We start from the raw sequence: 16,508 nt of genomic DNA, 5'->3' as shown, positions 1-16,508 counted from the left end.
CAGAATCCGCAGATTCTTCCACCTCGATTGATTCTCCATCTCCTCGAACCGCTCCTGCCATCTCTTGTGGAGCGCCTCGTGCGCCTCCAGCTTTACCGCCAGGCCTAAGATCTCGTCCTCATTGTCAGAGATCTTTTGTCGAGCCTCGCGGATCGCCACTCCCTGGGCCGTCTGTGTCTCCAGCAGCTTATCAATAGACACCTTCATCGGCTCTAGCAGGTCCATTTTAACCTCTCTGAAGCAGCGCTGGATACCCTCCTGCTGCTCCTCCGCCCACTGCATCCACGCTGCCTGGTCTCCGCCCGCCGGCATTTTGTTCTTCCCTCTCACCTTCTTCGGGTCCACCACCACCTTTTTTGTCGCCCCGCTCCTAGTTGAAGCCATATACTGACGGGGAGCTGTTGTAGACTCCTTCCCACACCAGGAAACGTCGAAAAAGTGCCATTGGGGGCCCTGAAAAGAGCCCAAAAGTCTGCTTTTGCAGGAGCCGCCGAATGTGCGACTTAGCTCCGCATAGCCGCAACCGGAAGTCCAAATCATATAAAGTTAACATGCAAGTAGAGAAAGAAATTAGGAAAGCAAATTACATGTTAGCTTTAATTACATAGGAGCTGGAATACAAGTGTGAAGAAGTCTTGCTGCAACTCTATAGGGTTTTGGTGAGACTACAGCTGTAGTACTATGTACAGCTATGGTCTCTTTACCGAAAGAAGGTCATACTTATATTGGAGGGTTCACTTTTTTTTAAATATTTTTCGTTAAAGTTTGCATTTTTACACTGTAAACACAAAGGAAAGAAGAACCTGCTCATCCGGGTGCTTGTCAGGTGTGCTCCGTGCACCACTTTAAGCTGCATGAGGCTTATCCTTGCACAAGAGGAGGTGGAGTTGGCTCGGTTCGGTGCTTCGCGCCAGAGTCCCCACCCTGCTTCCGTCCCTAACTCTTCGTCCCATTTCTTCCTTGTTCCGTTCAGTAGGGACCGTGTCCTTTCTAAATGTCGGCCGTATATGTCCCTGCAGTTCCCCTTTTCGAGACTAAACAGGTCCAGTAATTCCCCCAACATTGTGTCTCTCGGGGTCCTAGGGTACCTCATTTTCTCCTTGTGGAGAAAGTTTTTGATTTGCAAATGTTGGGGTTCCTGTACATTTGGTAGTTCCAGTCCTTCCGTCAGCTCTTTTAAGGTCACGAGTCTATCCCCTGTGCAAAAGTCCCTAACTGTCAGTGTCCTCCCATCCTGTCTCCACCTCCTAAAGGTGGCGTCTAGCATGGTTGGTGGAAACCTGTGGTTGCCGTGGATGGGGCCATGCTGGACACCTCAGTTAAACCGAAGTGTTGTCTCATCTGGTTCCAGGTTCTTAGTGTTACTACAACCAATGGGCTGGTTGTGTGTTTTGCAGGCAGGGATGGGAGCGCTGTGGTGGTGAGGGCTCGGAGGGTTGTTCCCGTGCAGGAGGAGTCCTCCAACCTCTCCCATTCCGTGTTTGGTTCCTTCACCCATCCTTTTACTCTCTCGGCCGTGGCTGCCCAGTGGTAGTATTGCAAGTTCAGGAGGGCCAGGCCTCCCATGCTTCTTCTATTGGAGGGTTTACTGAGCTGATACCTGAGTGTAGATCCTATGAGGATTGATTGAATAGACTAGGTCCATATTTCCTCAAATTTAGAATAACGAGTGATGATTTAGCTGAAACATAAAATTCTTTAGGGATTTGACAAGATAAATGCCGGGAGATGATTTTCCTGGCAAGGGATTAGGAGGTTTATTTTTTATTTTATGGGATATGGGGTGTTGGAAGCAAAGCCAACATTTTTTGCCATCTTTAATTGCCCATGAACTGGGTGTTGCTAGGCCATTTACACTGCTGTGGGTCTGGGGTCACACGTGGACCAAACCAGGTAACGATCGCAGATTTTCTTCCCAAAAAGACTTCCTTCCCTAAAATACATTAGTGAACCAGATGGCCTTTTACAACAATCGATGATAGTTGCCATGGTCACTGTTATTCAGACTTGCTTTATATTCCAGGTTTATTAATTGAATTTAAATTCCACCAGCTGCTGTGGTGGGGTTGAAACACAGCTTGGGTCTCTGGGTTACTAGTCCAATGACATTACCCTGGCACCACCAAACCCCCTATACTGTCAGAATAAGGGGACAACCATTTAGGACTGAGATGAGCAGAAACATTTTCATTCAAAAGGTTGCAAATCTTTGGAATTGTCTTGCCCCAGAAAGCTGTGAATGCTTCCTCATTGAATATATATTGATAGCGAACAAGGCCAGAAGTGCGGGTTCAATTCTCGTACCGGCTGAGCTTATTCATGAAGGCTCCGTCATCTCAACCTTGCCCCTTGTCTGAGGGGGTGGTAACCCTAAGGGTAAATCACCAACAGTCAGCTCTCCCCCTCAAAAGGGAAAGCAACCTTTGGTCATCTGATGCTATGTCAACTTTACCTTTACTTTTTATTGATAGCAGTGATTGATAGATTTTTGTGTACTGAGGGAATCAAGAGATACAGGAATTGTGCAAGTAGGAGGGATTGAGGAAGAAGGTCAGCCATGATCTGATTGAAGATTGGAGCAGACTAGAAGGGCCAAATGACCTACTCCAGCTCCTATTTCTTATGTTCTTAAAAGGGCTGGAAGGCCAGATCGCTGTATCTCTGCTCCATTTTTTTCTTGATATAGGCATATCTAGGGGGAAAGATTAGGAAAATCTACCCTTTTTGAATAATAGGAAGATGTTTATGTTACAATCAGGCCTTTGATGTTACAATAGACAGTATGTGAGATTTGGAGAGGTGGCATGGTGGCACAGTGGTTAGCACTGCTACCTCACAGTGCTGAAGACCAGGGTTCAATCCGGCCTCGGGTCACTGTTCATGTGGTGTTTGCACATTCTCCCCGTGAGAAAAATGAAATGAAATGAAAATCGCTTATTGTCACAAGTAGGCTTCAAATGAAGTTACTGTAAAAAGCCACTAGTCGCCACATTCCGGCACCTGTTCGGGGAGGCTGGTACGAGAATTGAACCGTGCTGCTGGCCTGCCTTAGTCTGCTTTAAAAGCCAGCAATTTAGCCCTGTGCTGTCTAGCTGGATCTTACCCCCACAACCCAAAGATGTGCAGGCTAGGTGGATAGGCCATGCTAAATTGCTCCTTAATTGGAAAAAAAATGAATTGGGTAATTTAATTTTTTTTTAACTTTAAAAAGAGAATGTGAGATTTGGCAATCTTGTTTATATATTACTGTTTTCTTGACACTCTTTTACTGCTTCAGTAATCAGAAAATTCCAATCAATTTGTGCCAGTCTATCAGGCCTTGTTGATAATATTCCACATAAACTGTCCGAGCGCCCAGATAACGTGGTTTCGCACCAGCTTTAGCATTGGGAACATGTAGAATGATGAACTTTTTAAACCACAATTCAAGTGATGGAAATAACGGATTGAGTGAATCCAGTGAATTCTGTGGGTCTTTTCTTTCACTTTTGCTAATTATCTTAAACTGTTTCTCTTTAAAAACATTTTGAAACCAGGTTTTCTGGTCGGAAACTATTCAAATGATCTTCTTGTGTCAGACTAATGCAGATTAGAAATGTAGTTTAAATTATAACTGCTGTGATTAAACCTGTGAGGAAAATGTCTTCTTCCTACTTGGCCATGTAAAAACAAGTACATACCCCACTGATAGATGAAGCATTGTGTTATTTCCAGTTACAGAAAGAAGATTCCAGACATTAAGTAGACTGGAAAATATTAAGCCAACAAACCATGTGGGTTGGACTTCCTGGGCGGAATTTTCCGTTTCTGAGACTAAGTGTTGACGCTGACGCAGAATTCGTGAGCTTTCACGATAGCAAAACTGGATCCTAACCTGGATCGATTCAGAAACTGTGGAACACAATCAATTCCAATGAAAAATGGTGTGGGATTCGGCAGGTCCGTGATTGACACTTGGGAGGCTGACAAGCTGCATATACACATTACAATCCCCAGACACCCATCCCAGCCAACAAGACGGTACTGGTTGTGCTGGAGCATGCCCATACAGCTGATAGGTCAGCAGGGGCCAGAGGGCACTAGGGGCTTTGCCTGGGGGGTGGGACCTATGCGACCCATGGCCCTACGTTCACAGTGGGCTGTTAGTGGTGTAAGGTGTATGCATGGCTACCTTGCTACGGCAATGATTTTTTTTTTACATTTAGAGTGCCCAATTCATTTTTTCCAATTAAGGGGCAATTTTAGCGTGGCCAATCCACCTACACTGCACATCTTTGGGTTGTAGGGGCGAAACCCACACAAACACGGGGAGAATGTGCAAACTCCACACGGACAGTGACCCAGAATTGGGATCGAACCTGGGACCTCGGCGCCGTGAGGCAGCAGTGCTACTCACTGCGCCACCGTGCTGCCTGGCTACGGTAATGATGACATGTTCCCGTTCACACAACTCCACAACCCACCTCCTGACCACCCTGCACTACTAGCCCCAGCCCCCGCAGAAACCCCCCGGCTAGCGGCACAACTGTCAGCAAACTATGACGATGCTGGACACTTTCCGTACCTCTGTTCTCCCCTTTACAAGCCACGACGCCGGTTTCACAATTTTTAAAAGCACAAGTGAACCGCGCAATTGAGAACTTGGCCCATCAAAGGGGGAGCATCACGGAGGTCCCGGAGAATACTGGGTCAGGCCCGCTAATGATATGCAAGCAGTGTCTATTGTACATGCGTTCTGGACCGCATTGACGCTGCCATCGAGGTGATGGAGAATTGCGATTTGGTGTCAAATCGGGGCCCACCATGATTTTAGCGTTGGAACTCATTCTCCGCTCAATTGTGTTTCACGATTTCAGCGTCAGGCAATGGAGAATTCCACCCCCTCCCTTTCGTGTGTGATCAAATTGTAAACCAATGTTTATAATATGGCCTTATTTCACAACATTTCAGCCTAACTGAGATGTCCCCCATCTGTGACAACCACAAATTCCGACTGGCCATGCTCACCGCCACCTTTATAAAGTGGAGACAGGACGGGGGTGGGAGACATTAGCGGTTAGGGACCTCTACATAGTGGACAAATGCGCGACCTTAGACAACTGACAAAGGACCTGGACCTACTCATGCGACAGAAGCTCAGGATTCTCCAAATTAAACATTTTCGCCATAAGGAGACGGCAAGGTACCCAGGACCCTGAGAGACACTCTCCTCGAGGAGCTAATCAACACAGACAATAAGGAGGGGGGGAATTGTGGGAACATCTATGGACGGTCACTAGACAGAGCAAGACTACCACTGGACGAGACCAGATGGAAATGGGAGGACAAACTGGGGACAGAAGTGGGATGGGGACTCTGGAGCGAAGCACTGAGCATCCATGGACGGTCACTAGACAGAGCAAGACTACCACTGGAGGAGACCAGATGGAAATGGAAGGATAAACTGGGGACAGAGGTAGGGTGGGACTCTGGAGCGAAGCACTGAGCAAGGCCAACTCCAGCTCCTCCTGTGCAAGACGTAGCCTCATGCAGCTCTAAGTGGTGCACAGAGCACACCTGACCAGAACCCGAATGAGCAGGTTCTTCCCGGAGGTGGAGGACAAATGCGAACGGTACCAGAGGGGCCCGGCCAACCACACCCACACGGTCTGGGCTTGTCCGAAACTTGCTGGGTTCTGGACAGCCTTCTCCGGGGCAATGTCCAAGGTTGTGGGGGTGAGGGTGAAGCCATGCCCAATTGTGGCAATCTTTGGGGTATCGGAGCAGCCAGAGCTACACATGGGGAAGAGGGCCCACGCCCTAGTTTTCTATTCCCTAATCGCATGGGCTGGGGTGTGCGGGGGGGGCGGGAGGGAACCACACGCCGAGCCAAAGGACGGCAGAATGTAAATAGGGTAAATTAAGTGAAGGACAAGACCAACCTTTTTGTAAAATACAGTAAATAAACAGGGCCAACAATGTACATAACTGTTTATAAATTTTGAAAATGCCAATAAAAAGATTTAAAATAAAGGTATCGCCCTGGTCTTCTCTGTTCTGGTGGGAATGCTCACCTTCTCTTAAGTACCGACATTACAGGAGTGACTACATATCAAAAGTACTTTAATTGCTGTAAAGCATTTTGGCCCTTTGGAGATCATGAAAGGCGCTATGTAAATGCAAGCCCCTTCATTTCCTTCCCCATTTAAAAAAAAAATTTCCTCTTCTCCCAGCCTTCTAGAATATTCCCAATGGTTGTATTTGTTTCAATAATGGTGTGCCCAAGATTGCAACCTGGTTCAATCACCTTTGTCCACAAAGGTCCATAATTACCTATGTACTCTTGGATTCTAGATCCCATTTTAGAAAACTTAGTGAGTGCGAGTGAGAGCGAGTGAAAGACAGCGATGGAGAGAGTGCAAGTGAGAGAGAGCGAATGAGAGTGAGTGAGAGTGAAAGTGCGAGAGAGTGAGAGTGTGAGTAAAAGTGAGAGAATGTGAGTGAAAGTGAGAGAATGCAAATAAAAGTGAGTGAGTGTGAAAGTGAGAGAGAACCAATGAGGGAGTGTGATTGAGAGATAGTGAATGAGAGGGAGAGAGAGTGCAAGTGAAAGTAAGAGTGAGTGAGAGTGCGAGTGAAAGTGAGAGAGTGAATGACTGAGTGAGAGTGTAATTGCAGGAGAGCGAATGAGAGGGAGAGTGCAAGCGAAAGTGAGTGTGAGTAAAACTGAAAGTGAGTGACTGAGTGAGAGAGAGCAAGTGGAAGAGAATGAGAGAGTGCAAGTGAGAGGGTGAATGAGAGTGAGTGCAAGTGAAAGTGAGAGAGTGTGAGTAAAAGTGAGAGTGAGTGTGAGTGAGATTGAGTGAGTGAGAGTGTGATTGCAGGAGAGCAAATGAGAGGGAGAGCACGAGTGAAAGTGAGAGTGTGAGCAAAAGTGAGAGTGAGTGACTGAGTGAGAGAGAGCAAACGAAAGCAAATGAGATAGACTGCAAGTGAGAGGTGAATGAGTGAGCGCAAGTGAGAGGTGAATGAGTGAGTGCAAGTGAGAGGGTGAATGGGAGTGAGTACAAGTCAGAGAGTAAATGAGAGTGTGTGCAAGTGAAAGTGAGAGAGTGAGAGTGAGTAAAAGTGAATGAGTGAAAGGGAGAGTGTGTGAGTGAGAGAGCCAATGAGTGACTGTGATTGGGAGAGAGCGAATGAGAAGAGAGAATACAAGTGAAAGTAAGAATGAGTAAGAGAGTGAGTGCAAATGAAAGTGAGGGAGAGGAAATGAGTGTACGAGTGAAAGTGAGAGAGAGTGAGAGTGTGAGTGAAAGTGAGAGAGAATGACAGAGGGTGAGATTGAGAGATAGTGGGAAAGTGAGTGAGTGAAATTGAGAGTGAGTGAGAGGGTGAATGAGGGTGAGCGTGCAATGGAGAGAGTGTGAGAGTGAGTGGGTGAGAGTGCGATAGAGTAAAAGAGTGAGTGTGAAAGTGAGAGAGAGTGCAAGTGAGAACAAAGAAAGGTACAGCACAGGAACAGGCCCTTCGGACCTCCAAGCCTGTGCCGACCATGCTGCCCGTCTAAACAAAATCTTCTACACTTCCTGGGTCTGTATCCCTCTATTCCCATCCTATTCATGTATTTGTCAAGATGCCCCTTAAACGCCACTATCGTCACAGCTCCCACCACCTCCTCCGGCAACGAGTTCCAGGCACCCACTACCCTCTGTGTAAAAAACTTACCTCGCACATTTCCTCTAAACCTTGCCCCTCTCACCTTAAACATATGCCCCCTTGTAATTGACCCCTCTACCCTGGGGAAAAATCTCTGACTATCCACTCGGTCTATGCCCCACATGATTTTGCAGACCTGGAGTGGGTGAAAGTGAGAGTATGAGTGTGTGCGACTGAGTGTGAGTGAAAGTGTGTGAGAACACGATTGAGAGAGAGAGCCCCTGAGTGAGGATATATTCCAACTGGCTCCCCGGGGGCAGGTTAGACAAGCCTGCGTCTCTATCTGCTGAGGTCCTGCGAAGAAGGCTCTGTGACGTCTGCAGACAAGTATGAAGAGCTGTTGTTTCTGGAGGTATAGGGGAAGCCAGCGTCAACTTCTTGAGTGCTATCTTTAATCACGCGGGGGTGTCTTGACGGTTGCTGTCTGCAAATTAGCTCGCCCTGATATCCGCCGCAAAATCGGCACCACGTGTTGATTTTATCTCTGGACCCGAACGCTCTCTCACCTTAACGCCAAAGCAGTCTTTTTTTTTACTTTGGAGACAGGTGACCACCGTTAATAAATGCGGGGACGTGGTGTCACTTCCTCGGGGAGGCTGAACTGCTATCTGCCTGGAGTTAACACACCGTCAAATCCACTCACACCAGCAGCAAAGTGACAACGGGGCAGAGCAGCGTGGTGGTGCGGGGGTGGGGAGAGAGAAGCTGGACGGCAGCTCTCGCTGAATTCTCCTGCAGCCTGAGGTCGGCTCTGCCAAGCGACAGGTTTCCCCCGCAGCCTCTAACTTGTGAGGTGATCTGGCCATGGGGGAGAATTCTTCTGTGTCACTCACCGCCGCGCCAGCCAACTGGACTTACTGTAAAGTGAACAAGGACTTCACATCTCAGTTGCTGCCTGCCGTGTACAGCATCGTGTTCATCGTGGGCTTCCTGGGCAATTGCTGCGTTTTGGTTTCCATGTGGTTGAGCCGGAGGAAATGGAGCAGCCTGACCGTATTCCTCTTTAACCTGGGCTTGGCTGACCTCCTGTATGTAACCACTTTGCCCTTCCTGGTGGTGTACTATGTCAATCGGCGCCGGTGGGTTTTTGGCAAAGTGTTCTGCAGAATAACCAGGCTGCTTTTCCACCTCAACCTGTCGGGCAGCATCGGATTCCTCACTTGCATCAGCGTGCAGCGGTACCTGGGCATCGTGCACCCCATGAGGATGATGGGCAAATGGAAACTCCGCCACTCGGTCCTGGTCAGTGCCCTGGTCTGGGGGCTGGTTCTAACCCAAACCTCGGTGGATTTACATTTCACCAAGACGAACGCCAATGCCACAATATGCTTCGACAGTGCGATGAACGAGGAGCTGCCGGGCTACATAAACTACAACCTGGCTCTGTCTGTGACCGCTTTTGTCATCCCCTTTCTAATTATCCTGGGCTGTTACAGCCACGTTGTTTTCGTCCTCATCAGAAATCACGGCGTGGACCAAGACTTGAGGAGTCGCTGCCTCAGACTCGTGCTGATCGTCACCGTCTTGTTTTCTTTCTGTTTCACACCCTACCACTTTCTGAGGAACGCCAACTTGATCGCGAGGCATTTCCAAGTCCAGGGCCAGTGCATTCAAAGCTTCAAGGACATTTACCTGGTGTATCAGGTGTCTCGGGCGCTGGCCAGTCTGAACAGCGCCATCAATCCGCTCGTCTACCTTCTGGCCGGGGATGATGTGAAGACACGGGTAGAAAAGTTTGGGAAAAAGATGAGCCGGTCTTTGTCCTCAGTGGCTAACATCCAGGCGCAGCACTTGAGTCAAGGCCAGAAAAGGACGTTACTTTCTAGTCTATAAATGCTACACATTTCCACAATAGCACCTCTTCATTTATTGCACTGTCATTGGGAATGGTTCGGATTATTTCCCAAAGTAATTTCTTTATCTGGCTTAGCACTGCAATATTGATTTAAACAAAAAATGTTTAATAAACTAACGTCCTTTATACACATGGGTGCCTATAGTGATGGATCATCTTTGGTATTGGGTGAGTTGCTCTTTTTTCCGAGACTGTAGCCGGTGTTGTGTTCTGTAATCTGGGATAACGGGCTGCAACTCGATGCAGCTTTGTTTACTTAGTCGTTGTGTATTTACATTTACCCCTTGTGTATTTACAGTGATGCATATCACCACAGCCGGTTCTCTGTAAGAGTAAACTCATTGGTAAATAGATTGCATGGTGGACATTTCAACTTCAATTTCCTTCAAACAATGTAGAGCAAGTTTCACCATTCGAGCATCTCAATGCGCAATGTTGAACGTGTTTTACATTTGAGATCTCTCAACTAAAGACTCGGGGAAGCCTGTAGTTTATCTTGACCCCGATAACCCTCCCCGCACTCAAACAGAATTGTTTCTTTTTTAACGTGTCAGTTGACATTGTGTGGCCTGCCCGCTGCTCTTAATGCTTCCCGAACCATTCACAAATGAAGAGATAATAATCCAGCACCAGTTTGGTGCCGCCTCTTTTCAGTATATTATTTCAAAATAGGAAGTTTGTCGTCAGGTATTGTTGCTATCTGCAAAGAATGGTCATAATGCTCGGCCCTTCGGAGGATTTAAAAAAAAGTACAACGCAATATTAAAGCGCAAAAAGTTCAATCTGCGGGGCGGATGTTGTGAAGGTAAAATATTTGTATTTACTGACTGTCTTACTTACACGGTATGAAGTCTTACAACACCAGGTTAAAGTATTCCTATTACACGGTATAGTCGTGGATAAACATAGCTACTGAAGGTTTCTGTTGAGCCAGCTACATTAACGTGAATGGATTGAATCCCTTTAAAATGTTTTTTTTAGTGAATTAAGTAATTATTTTGGAAATGATTTTTGACGATGATAAAAATAAATGTTTTACATCATTGTGTTGCTTGTTTGATTATGTGAAGTTTAAGTGCGTTAAGAAGTACTGGGTGCTTTTCATTCCAAAATACCATTTTATAAGGACATCCACTTGAATTTATACAGCACCTTTAATGTAGTAAACGTTTCACACCAGCATCTTTACAGACAAGACTAGACTAGTCGACAAGACAAGACTTTACAGACAGACAGACAAGGTACGTTTGGCTTTATTGCAGAATATTTATTTCCATTTTTACAGGATGAGAGTAGCTGGTTAGTCCTGCATTTATTGTCCATTCCTAGTTGCCCTTCAGAAGATGGAGGTGAGTTGCCTTGAACTGCTGTAGTCCATGAGGTGTGCTGTTAGAGACTGAGTTCCAGGGTTTTGACCCAGCAACAGTTGAGGAACGGCGATATATTTCCAATTCAGGATGGTGAGGGGCTTGGAGAGGAACCATGTATCTGCTGCCCTTGACCTTCCTGGATGGTAGTGGCTGTGGGTTTGGAATGTGCTGCCTAAGGGTCCTTGGTTGAGTTCCTATACTGCGTAAATGGTACACACTGCTGCTACTGTGTCGGTGGTGGAGAGATTGAATGTTTGTGAAAGAGGTAGCAATCAAGGGGTTGCTTTACCCTGGATGGTGTCAGGCTTCTTGAGTGTTGTTGGAGCTGTACTCATCCAAGCAAGTGCAGTTTATTCCATCACACTCCTGATGTGTGCCTTGTAGATGCTGGACAGGCTAGAAGGGGTCAGGAGGTGAGTTACTCGCCGCAGGATTCCTAGCCTTTGGCCTTCTCTGGTAGCCACAGTATTTATATAGCTAGTCCAGCTCAGTGTTTGGTCAATGGTAACTCCCAGGATGTTGAGAGTGGGGGATTAAACAATGGTAAGGGGAAATAGTTAGATCCTCTCTTGTTGGAGATGGTCATTGCCTGGCACTTGTGTGGCGTGAATGTTACTTGCCACTTGTCAGCCTAAGCCTGGTTACTGTCTAGGTCTTGCTGTATTTGCACATGGACTGCTTCATTATCTGAAGAAATGCAAATGGTGCTGAATGTGCAATCATCTAGGCTTATGATGGAGGGAAGGTCATTGATGAAGCAGCTGAAAATAGTTGGGCCTAGGATACTTCATTGAGGAACTCCTGCAGTGATGTCCTGGAGCTGAGATGATTGACCTCCAATCACAAGATTCTTCCTTGGTGCCAGGTTTTCTCCTGATTCCCATTTACTCCAGTTTTGCTAGGGCTCCTTGATGCCATACTCGGTCAAATAATTGTAAATCAAGGTGCAGAAGTCAAGCCAGCATATAAGGAAGCCCCTTTTTGGCAGCTATGTTTTTGCATAGACTCAGTGTAAAAGTTGACCCCCCACTTCCCCCAGCTTTTCAACCACCACATGCTACACTGGTATGAGTAGTCAACTGCAGAAGTTCCTTAGGCCCAACCATCTTCAGCTCCTTCATCAATGACTTAGCCTCATCACAAGGTCAGAGGTGGGGATATTCACTGATAATTACAGTGTTCAGTACCATATACTGAAGCAATTCATGCAGCAAGATTTGGACAGCTCGCTTGGGTGGATAAGTGGCAAGTAACATTTGTGCTACACAAGAACTCAACAATGACCACTGTAGCGCACAATGACTTACGAGAGAGACGAGTAGAGATGAAGTCGATGAGGCTTTATTAAGCGAGACTTGTCCCCAGCAGTTCAGCAACAGAATGGAGCGGCGGGGAGAAGCTCGGGTTCTTATACTCCGCCTTCAGGGCGGAGCCAGGAGTCAACAGCCAACCAGGACCCAGGATCTGTCAGCCAATAGCATCACGGCTTCACAGTCCCACATGACCCCTAATACATACTACCACATTCACCCCTTGTTAAAAATGAACCCGGCGGGGTGGTGGTTCGCATGGTGGTAGGGGTTTACAAGGCTGGTCCTGGGAGGAAAATTTCGGGCATGTCATTACAGTTTTAGCCCTACACTGGGCTATGTACAAGGTTTGTGAAACTATTTACAATATTAGTAAGAGAAAAATTTTTTGTTACAGTCCAACAGCATTCTTGGTGTCACGCCGATGCCACGAGTCGAGCGGGCAGTCTGGTCTTCCTCGTCGATCGCCTCAGCCCCGGTGGTGGTGCAGGTGCTTGTTCCGGCGTTGTCGTCTCCGGGAGCCTTTCGGTGTTTGTTCCTGTTTCACTCCTGGGCGGACACGGGAGGAGGGCCGATCCTCCCGGGAAGGGGGCGGTCGCGGGGTGTGCCGGTGGCAGGGAGGGGATGATCGGTGTCGGGGGGGGGTGTGTGTTGCCAGCGGGCGCCAGGTCTCGCAGGGAGACCGTGTCCTGTCGGCCGTCGGGGTACGCCACGTAGGCGTACTGCGGGTTCACGTGGAGGAGGTGAACCCTCTCGACCAACGGGCCCGACTTGTGCACCCGCACATGTTTCCGGAGCAAGATGGGTCCGGGGGCCGCCAGCCAGGTCGGCAGCGACGTTCCGGAGGAGGACTTCCTGGGGAAGACAAGGAGGCGCTCATGAGACGTTTGGTTAGTGATGGTACACAGCAGCGACCGGATGGAGTGGAGAGCGTCCAGGAGGACCCCCTGCCACCGGGAAACTGGGAGGTCCCTGGACCGTAGGGCCAGTAGGACGGTCTTCCAGACCGTGCCGTTCTCCCTCTCTACTTGCCCGTTCCCCCGGGGGTTGTAGCTGGTCGTCCTGCTCGAGGCTATGCCCTTGCTGAGCAGGAACTGGCTTAGCTCGTCACTCATGAAGGAGGACCCCCTGTCGCTATGGATATATGCGGGGCAACCGAACAGTGTGAATATGGTGCCAAGTGCTTTAATGACTGTGGCCGCTGTCATGTCGGGGCAGGGGATGGCGAAGGGGAAACGGGAGTACTCGTCCACCATATTCAGGAAGTATGTGTTGCGGTCGGTGGAGGGGAGGGGCCCTTTGAAATCCAGACTGAGGCGTTCAAAGGGGCGGGAAGCCTTGATCAGGTGCGCTCTATCCGGCCTGAAAAAGTGCAGTTTGCACTCCGCGCAGATGTGGCAGTTCCTGGTGACTGTACGGACCTCCTCCACAGAGTAGGGGAGGTTGCGGGACTTTATAAACTGGTAGAACCGAGTGACCCCCGGGTGGCAGAGGTCCTCGTGGAGGGCTTGGAGACGGTCTATTTGTGCGTTGGCACATGTGCCGCGGGATAGGGCATCGGACGGCTCGTTCAGCTCTCCGGGACGGTACAAGATCTCGTAGTTGAAGGTGGAGAGTTCGATCCTCCACCTTAAGATCTTGTCATTTTTAATTTTGCCCCGCTGTGCATTATCGAACATGAAGGCTACCGACCGTTGGTCGGTGAGGAGAGTGAATCTCCTGCCGGCCAGGTAATGCCTCCAATGTCGCACAGCTTCCACTATGGCTTGGGCTTCCTTTTCCACTGAGGAGTGGCGGATTTCTGAGGAGTGGAGGGTTCGGGAGAAAAAGGCCACGGGTCTGCCCGCTTGGTTAAGGGTGGCCGCCAGAGCTACGTCGGAGGCGTCACTCTCGACCTGGAAGGGGAGGGACTCGTCGATGGCGCGCATCGTGGCCTTTGCGATATCCGCTTTGATGCGGCTGAAGGCCTGGCGAGCCTCTGTCGACAGGGGGAAGGTAGTAGTCTGTATTAGCGGGCGGGCCTTGTCTGCATACTGGGGGACCCACTGGGCGTAATATGAAAAGAACCCCAGGCAACGTTTCAGGGCTTTGGAGCAGTGGGGGAGGGGAAATTCCATGAGGGGGCGCATGCGTTCGGGGTCGGGGCCTATTATCCCATTGCGCACTACGTATCCCAGGATGGCCAACCGGTTTGTGCTAAAAACGCACTTTTCCTCGTTGTATGTGAGGTTCAAGGCGTTAGCGGTCTGGAGAAATTTTTGGAGGTTGGCATCGTGGTCCTGCTGATCCTGGCCGCAGATGGTTACGTTGTCGTGATACGGGAACGTGGCCTGCAACCCGTGCTGGTCAACCATTCGGTCCATCTCCCGTTGGAAGACCGAGACCCCGTTCGTGACACCAAATGGGACCCTTAGGAAGTGGTATAGACGCCCATCTGCCTCGCAGGCTGTGTACTTGCGGTCACCTGGGCGGATGGGGAGCTGGTGGTAGGCGGACTTGAGGTCGACGGTGGAGAAAACCTTATACTGGGCAATCCGATTTACCATGTCGGATATGCGGGGGAGAGGGTACGCATCTAGCTGTGTGTACCTGTTGATGGTCTGGCTATAGTCTATGACCATCCTTTGCTTTTCCCCGGTCTTTACTACCACCTGGGCTCTCCAGGGACTATTGCTGGCCTGGATTATGCCTTCCTTCAGCAACCGCTGGACTTCAGACCGAATAAATATCCGGTCCTGGGCGCTGTACCGTCTGCTCCTAGTGGCGACGGGTTTGCAATCCGGGGTGAGGTTTGCAAACAAGGACGGTGGTTCAACCTTGAGAGTTGCGAGGCCGCAGATAGCGAGTGGGGGTATTGGGCCACCGAATTGAAATGTTAGGCTCTGCAGGTTACACTGGAAATCTAATCCCAGTAATGTGGGCGCGCAGAGTTGGGGAAGGACGCAGAGCCTGTAGTTTTTATACTCCCTCCCTTGCACCGTTAGGTTCGCGATGCAGAACCCTTTGATCTCTACGGAGTGGGATCCTGCAGCTAGGGAAATCTTTTGCGTACTTGGATGGATGGTCAGAAAACAGCGTCTTACCGTGTCGGGGTGAATGAAACTTTCGGTGCTCCCGGAGTCGATCAGGCATGAAGTCTCGTGTCCGTTGATCAGCACCGTTGTTGTCGTTGTCTGGAGCGTCCGGGGCCGTGATTGATCCAGCGTCACCGAAGCCAGTCGTGGTCGTAGTGTCTCGGCGTCTTCTTCGGACCCCGTGGAGCCGTCGATGCTGAGGTCCTTTGTTGTCATCCAAGATGGCGGCGTCCATGAATCGCACGCGGCTGGGGTGGACAAAATGGCCGCCCCCATGGATCGCACGCGGTCGGGGGTGGACAAAATGGCCGCCCCCATGAATCGCACGTGGCTGGGGAGTCACAAGATGGCGGCACCCATCCTCCCCTCGTGGTGCCCGGGACCCAAAATGGCGGCACCCGCGGGTCGCACATGGGGCGTTGGGGGGGGGGGTGGGGAGCGTTTGGGATGCGCTGGGCTCGTTCTTCTCCGGGGATTGCGGCGACCGCCCGGGACCGGCACACAGCCGCGTAATGGCCCTTCTTGCCGCAGCTTTTGCAAATAGCTGCGCGGGCCGGGCAGCGCTGCCGGGGGTGTTTCGCTTGCCCGCAGAAATAGCAGCGGGCCCCCCCGGGATGATCTGGCGCTTTCACCGCGCAAGCCTGTGAGGGAGGGGGGGGGTTTGTCGCGACGGGGGTCCACGGAGCCCAAGGGGCTGCCGCGCGGTCGGGGCTGTAGGCGCAGGCGTTTTGCGAGGCCACATCTAGGGAAGCTGCAATGGCCCATGCCTCTGAGAGTCCTAGCGACTCTCTTTCTAAAAGTCTTTGGCGGATTTGGGGAGAGTTCATACCTGCCACAAACGCATCGCGAATTAGCATGTCGGTGTGTTCAATCACGTTCACCGGCGGGCAGCTGCAGCCCCGTCCCAATATTAGCAGCGCGGCGTAGAATTCCTCTAACGATTCTCCGGGACTTTGCCATCTCGTTGCGAGTTGGTAGCGTGCGTAGACCTGGTTCACGGGGCGAACGTAGATGCTCTTCAGTGCTGCGAGCGCCGTCGGGAAATCCTCTGCGTCTTCGATGAGAGGGTAAATTTCCGGGCTTACCCTCGAATGCAGGACCTGCATTTTCTGGTCTTCTGTGATCCGGCCGGGGGCCGTTCGGAGGTAGCCTTCAAAATAAGCTTGCCAGTGTTTAAAAATTGCTGCCGAGTTCGCTGCATGGG

General features: G+C 49.8%; 2 protein-coding genes across 4 annotated transcripts in view; both read left to right on the top strand.

Annotated features, from left to right (window-relative positions):
- The first annotated feature begins 8,010 nt into the window (after positions 1–8,010).
- On the top strand, positions 8,011–10,593 carry LOC140428386 (P2Y purinoceptor 1-like). The gene has a single exon (XM_072514787.1). The coding sequence runs from the start codon at positions 8,500–8,502 to the stop codon at positions 9,526–9,528; it is 1,029 nt and encodes a 342-aa protein (XP_072370888.1). The 5' UTR covers positions 8,011–8,499; the 3' UTR covers positions 9,529–10,593.
- The window catches only part of arfrp1 (ADP-ribosylation factor related protein 1), an 82,821-nt gene continuing 75,892 nt past the window's right edge, over positions 9,580–16,508 (top strand). For 2 of the 3 annotated variants that reach the window (XR_011948760.1, XM_072514789.1), the window contains exon 1: positions 9,580–9,718. The gene's annotated coding sequence lies outside the window, so the exon portion shown is untranslated. Of the gene's footprint in view, positions 9,719–10,236; positions 10,356–16,508 lie in introns of those variants that run through there. The other variant, XM_072514791.1, reaches the window with a different exon arrangement.

Source organism: Scyliorhinus torazame, chromosome 8 (genome assembly GCF_047496885.1).
Source record: "Scyliorhinus torazame isolate Kashiwa2021f chromosome 8, sScyTor2.1, whole genome shotgun sequence".
Classification (NCBI taxonomy): domain Eukaryota; kingdom Metazoa; phylum Chordata; class Chondrichthyes; order Carcharhiniformes; family Scyliorhinidae; genus Scyliorhinus; species Scyliorhinus torazame.
Note: the sequence above shows the minus strand (reverse complement) of the source record. Positions and strands in the feature narration are given on the sequence as shown.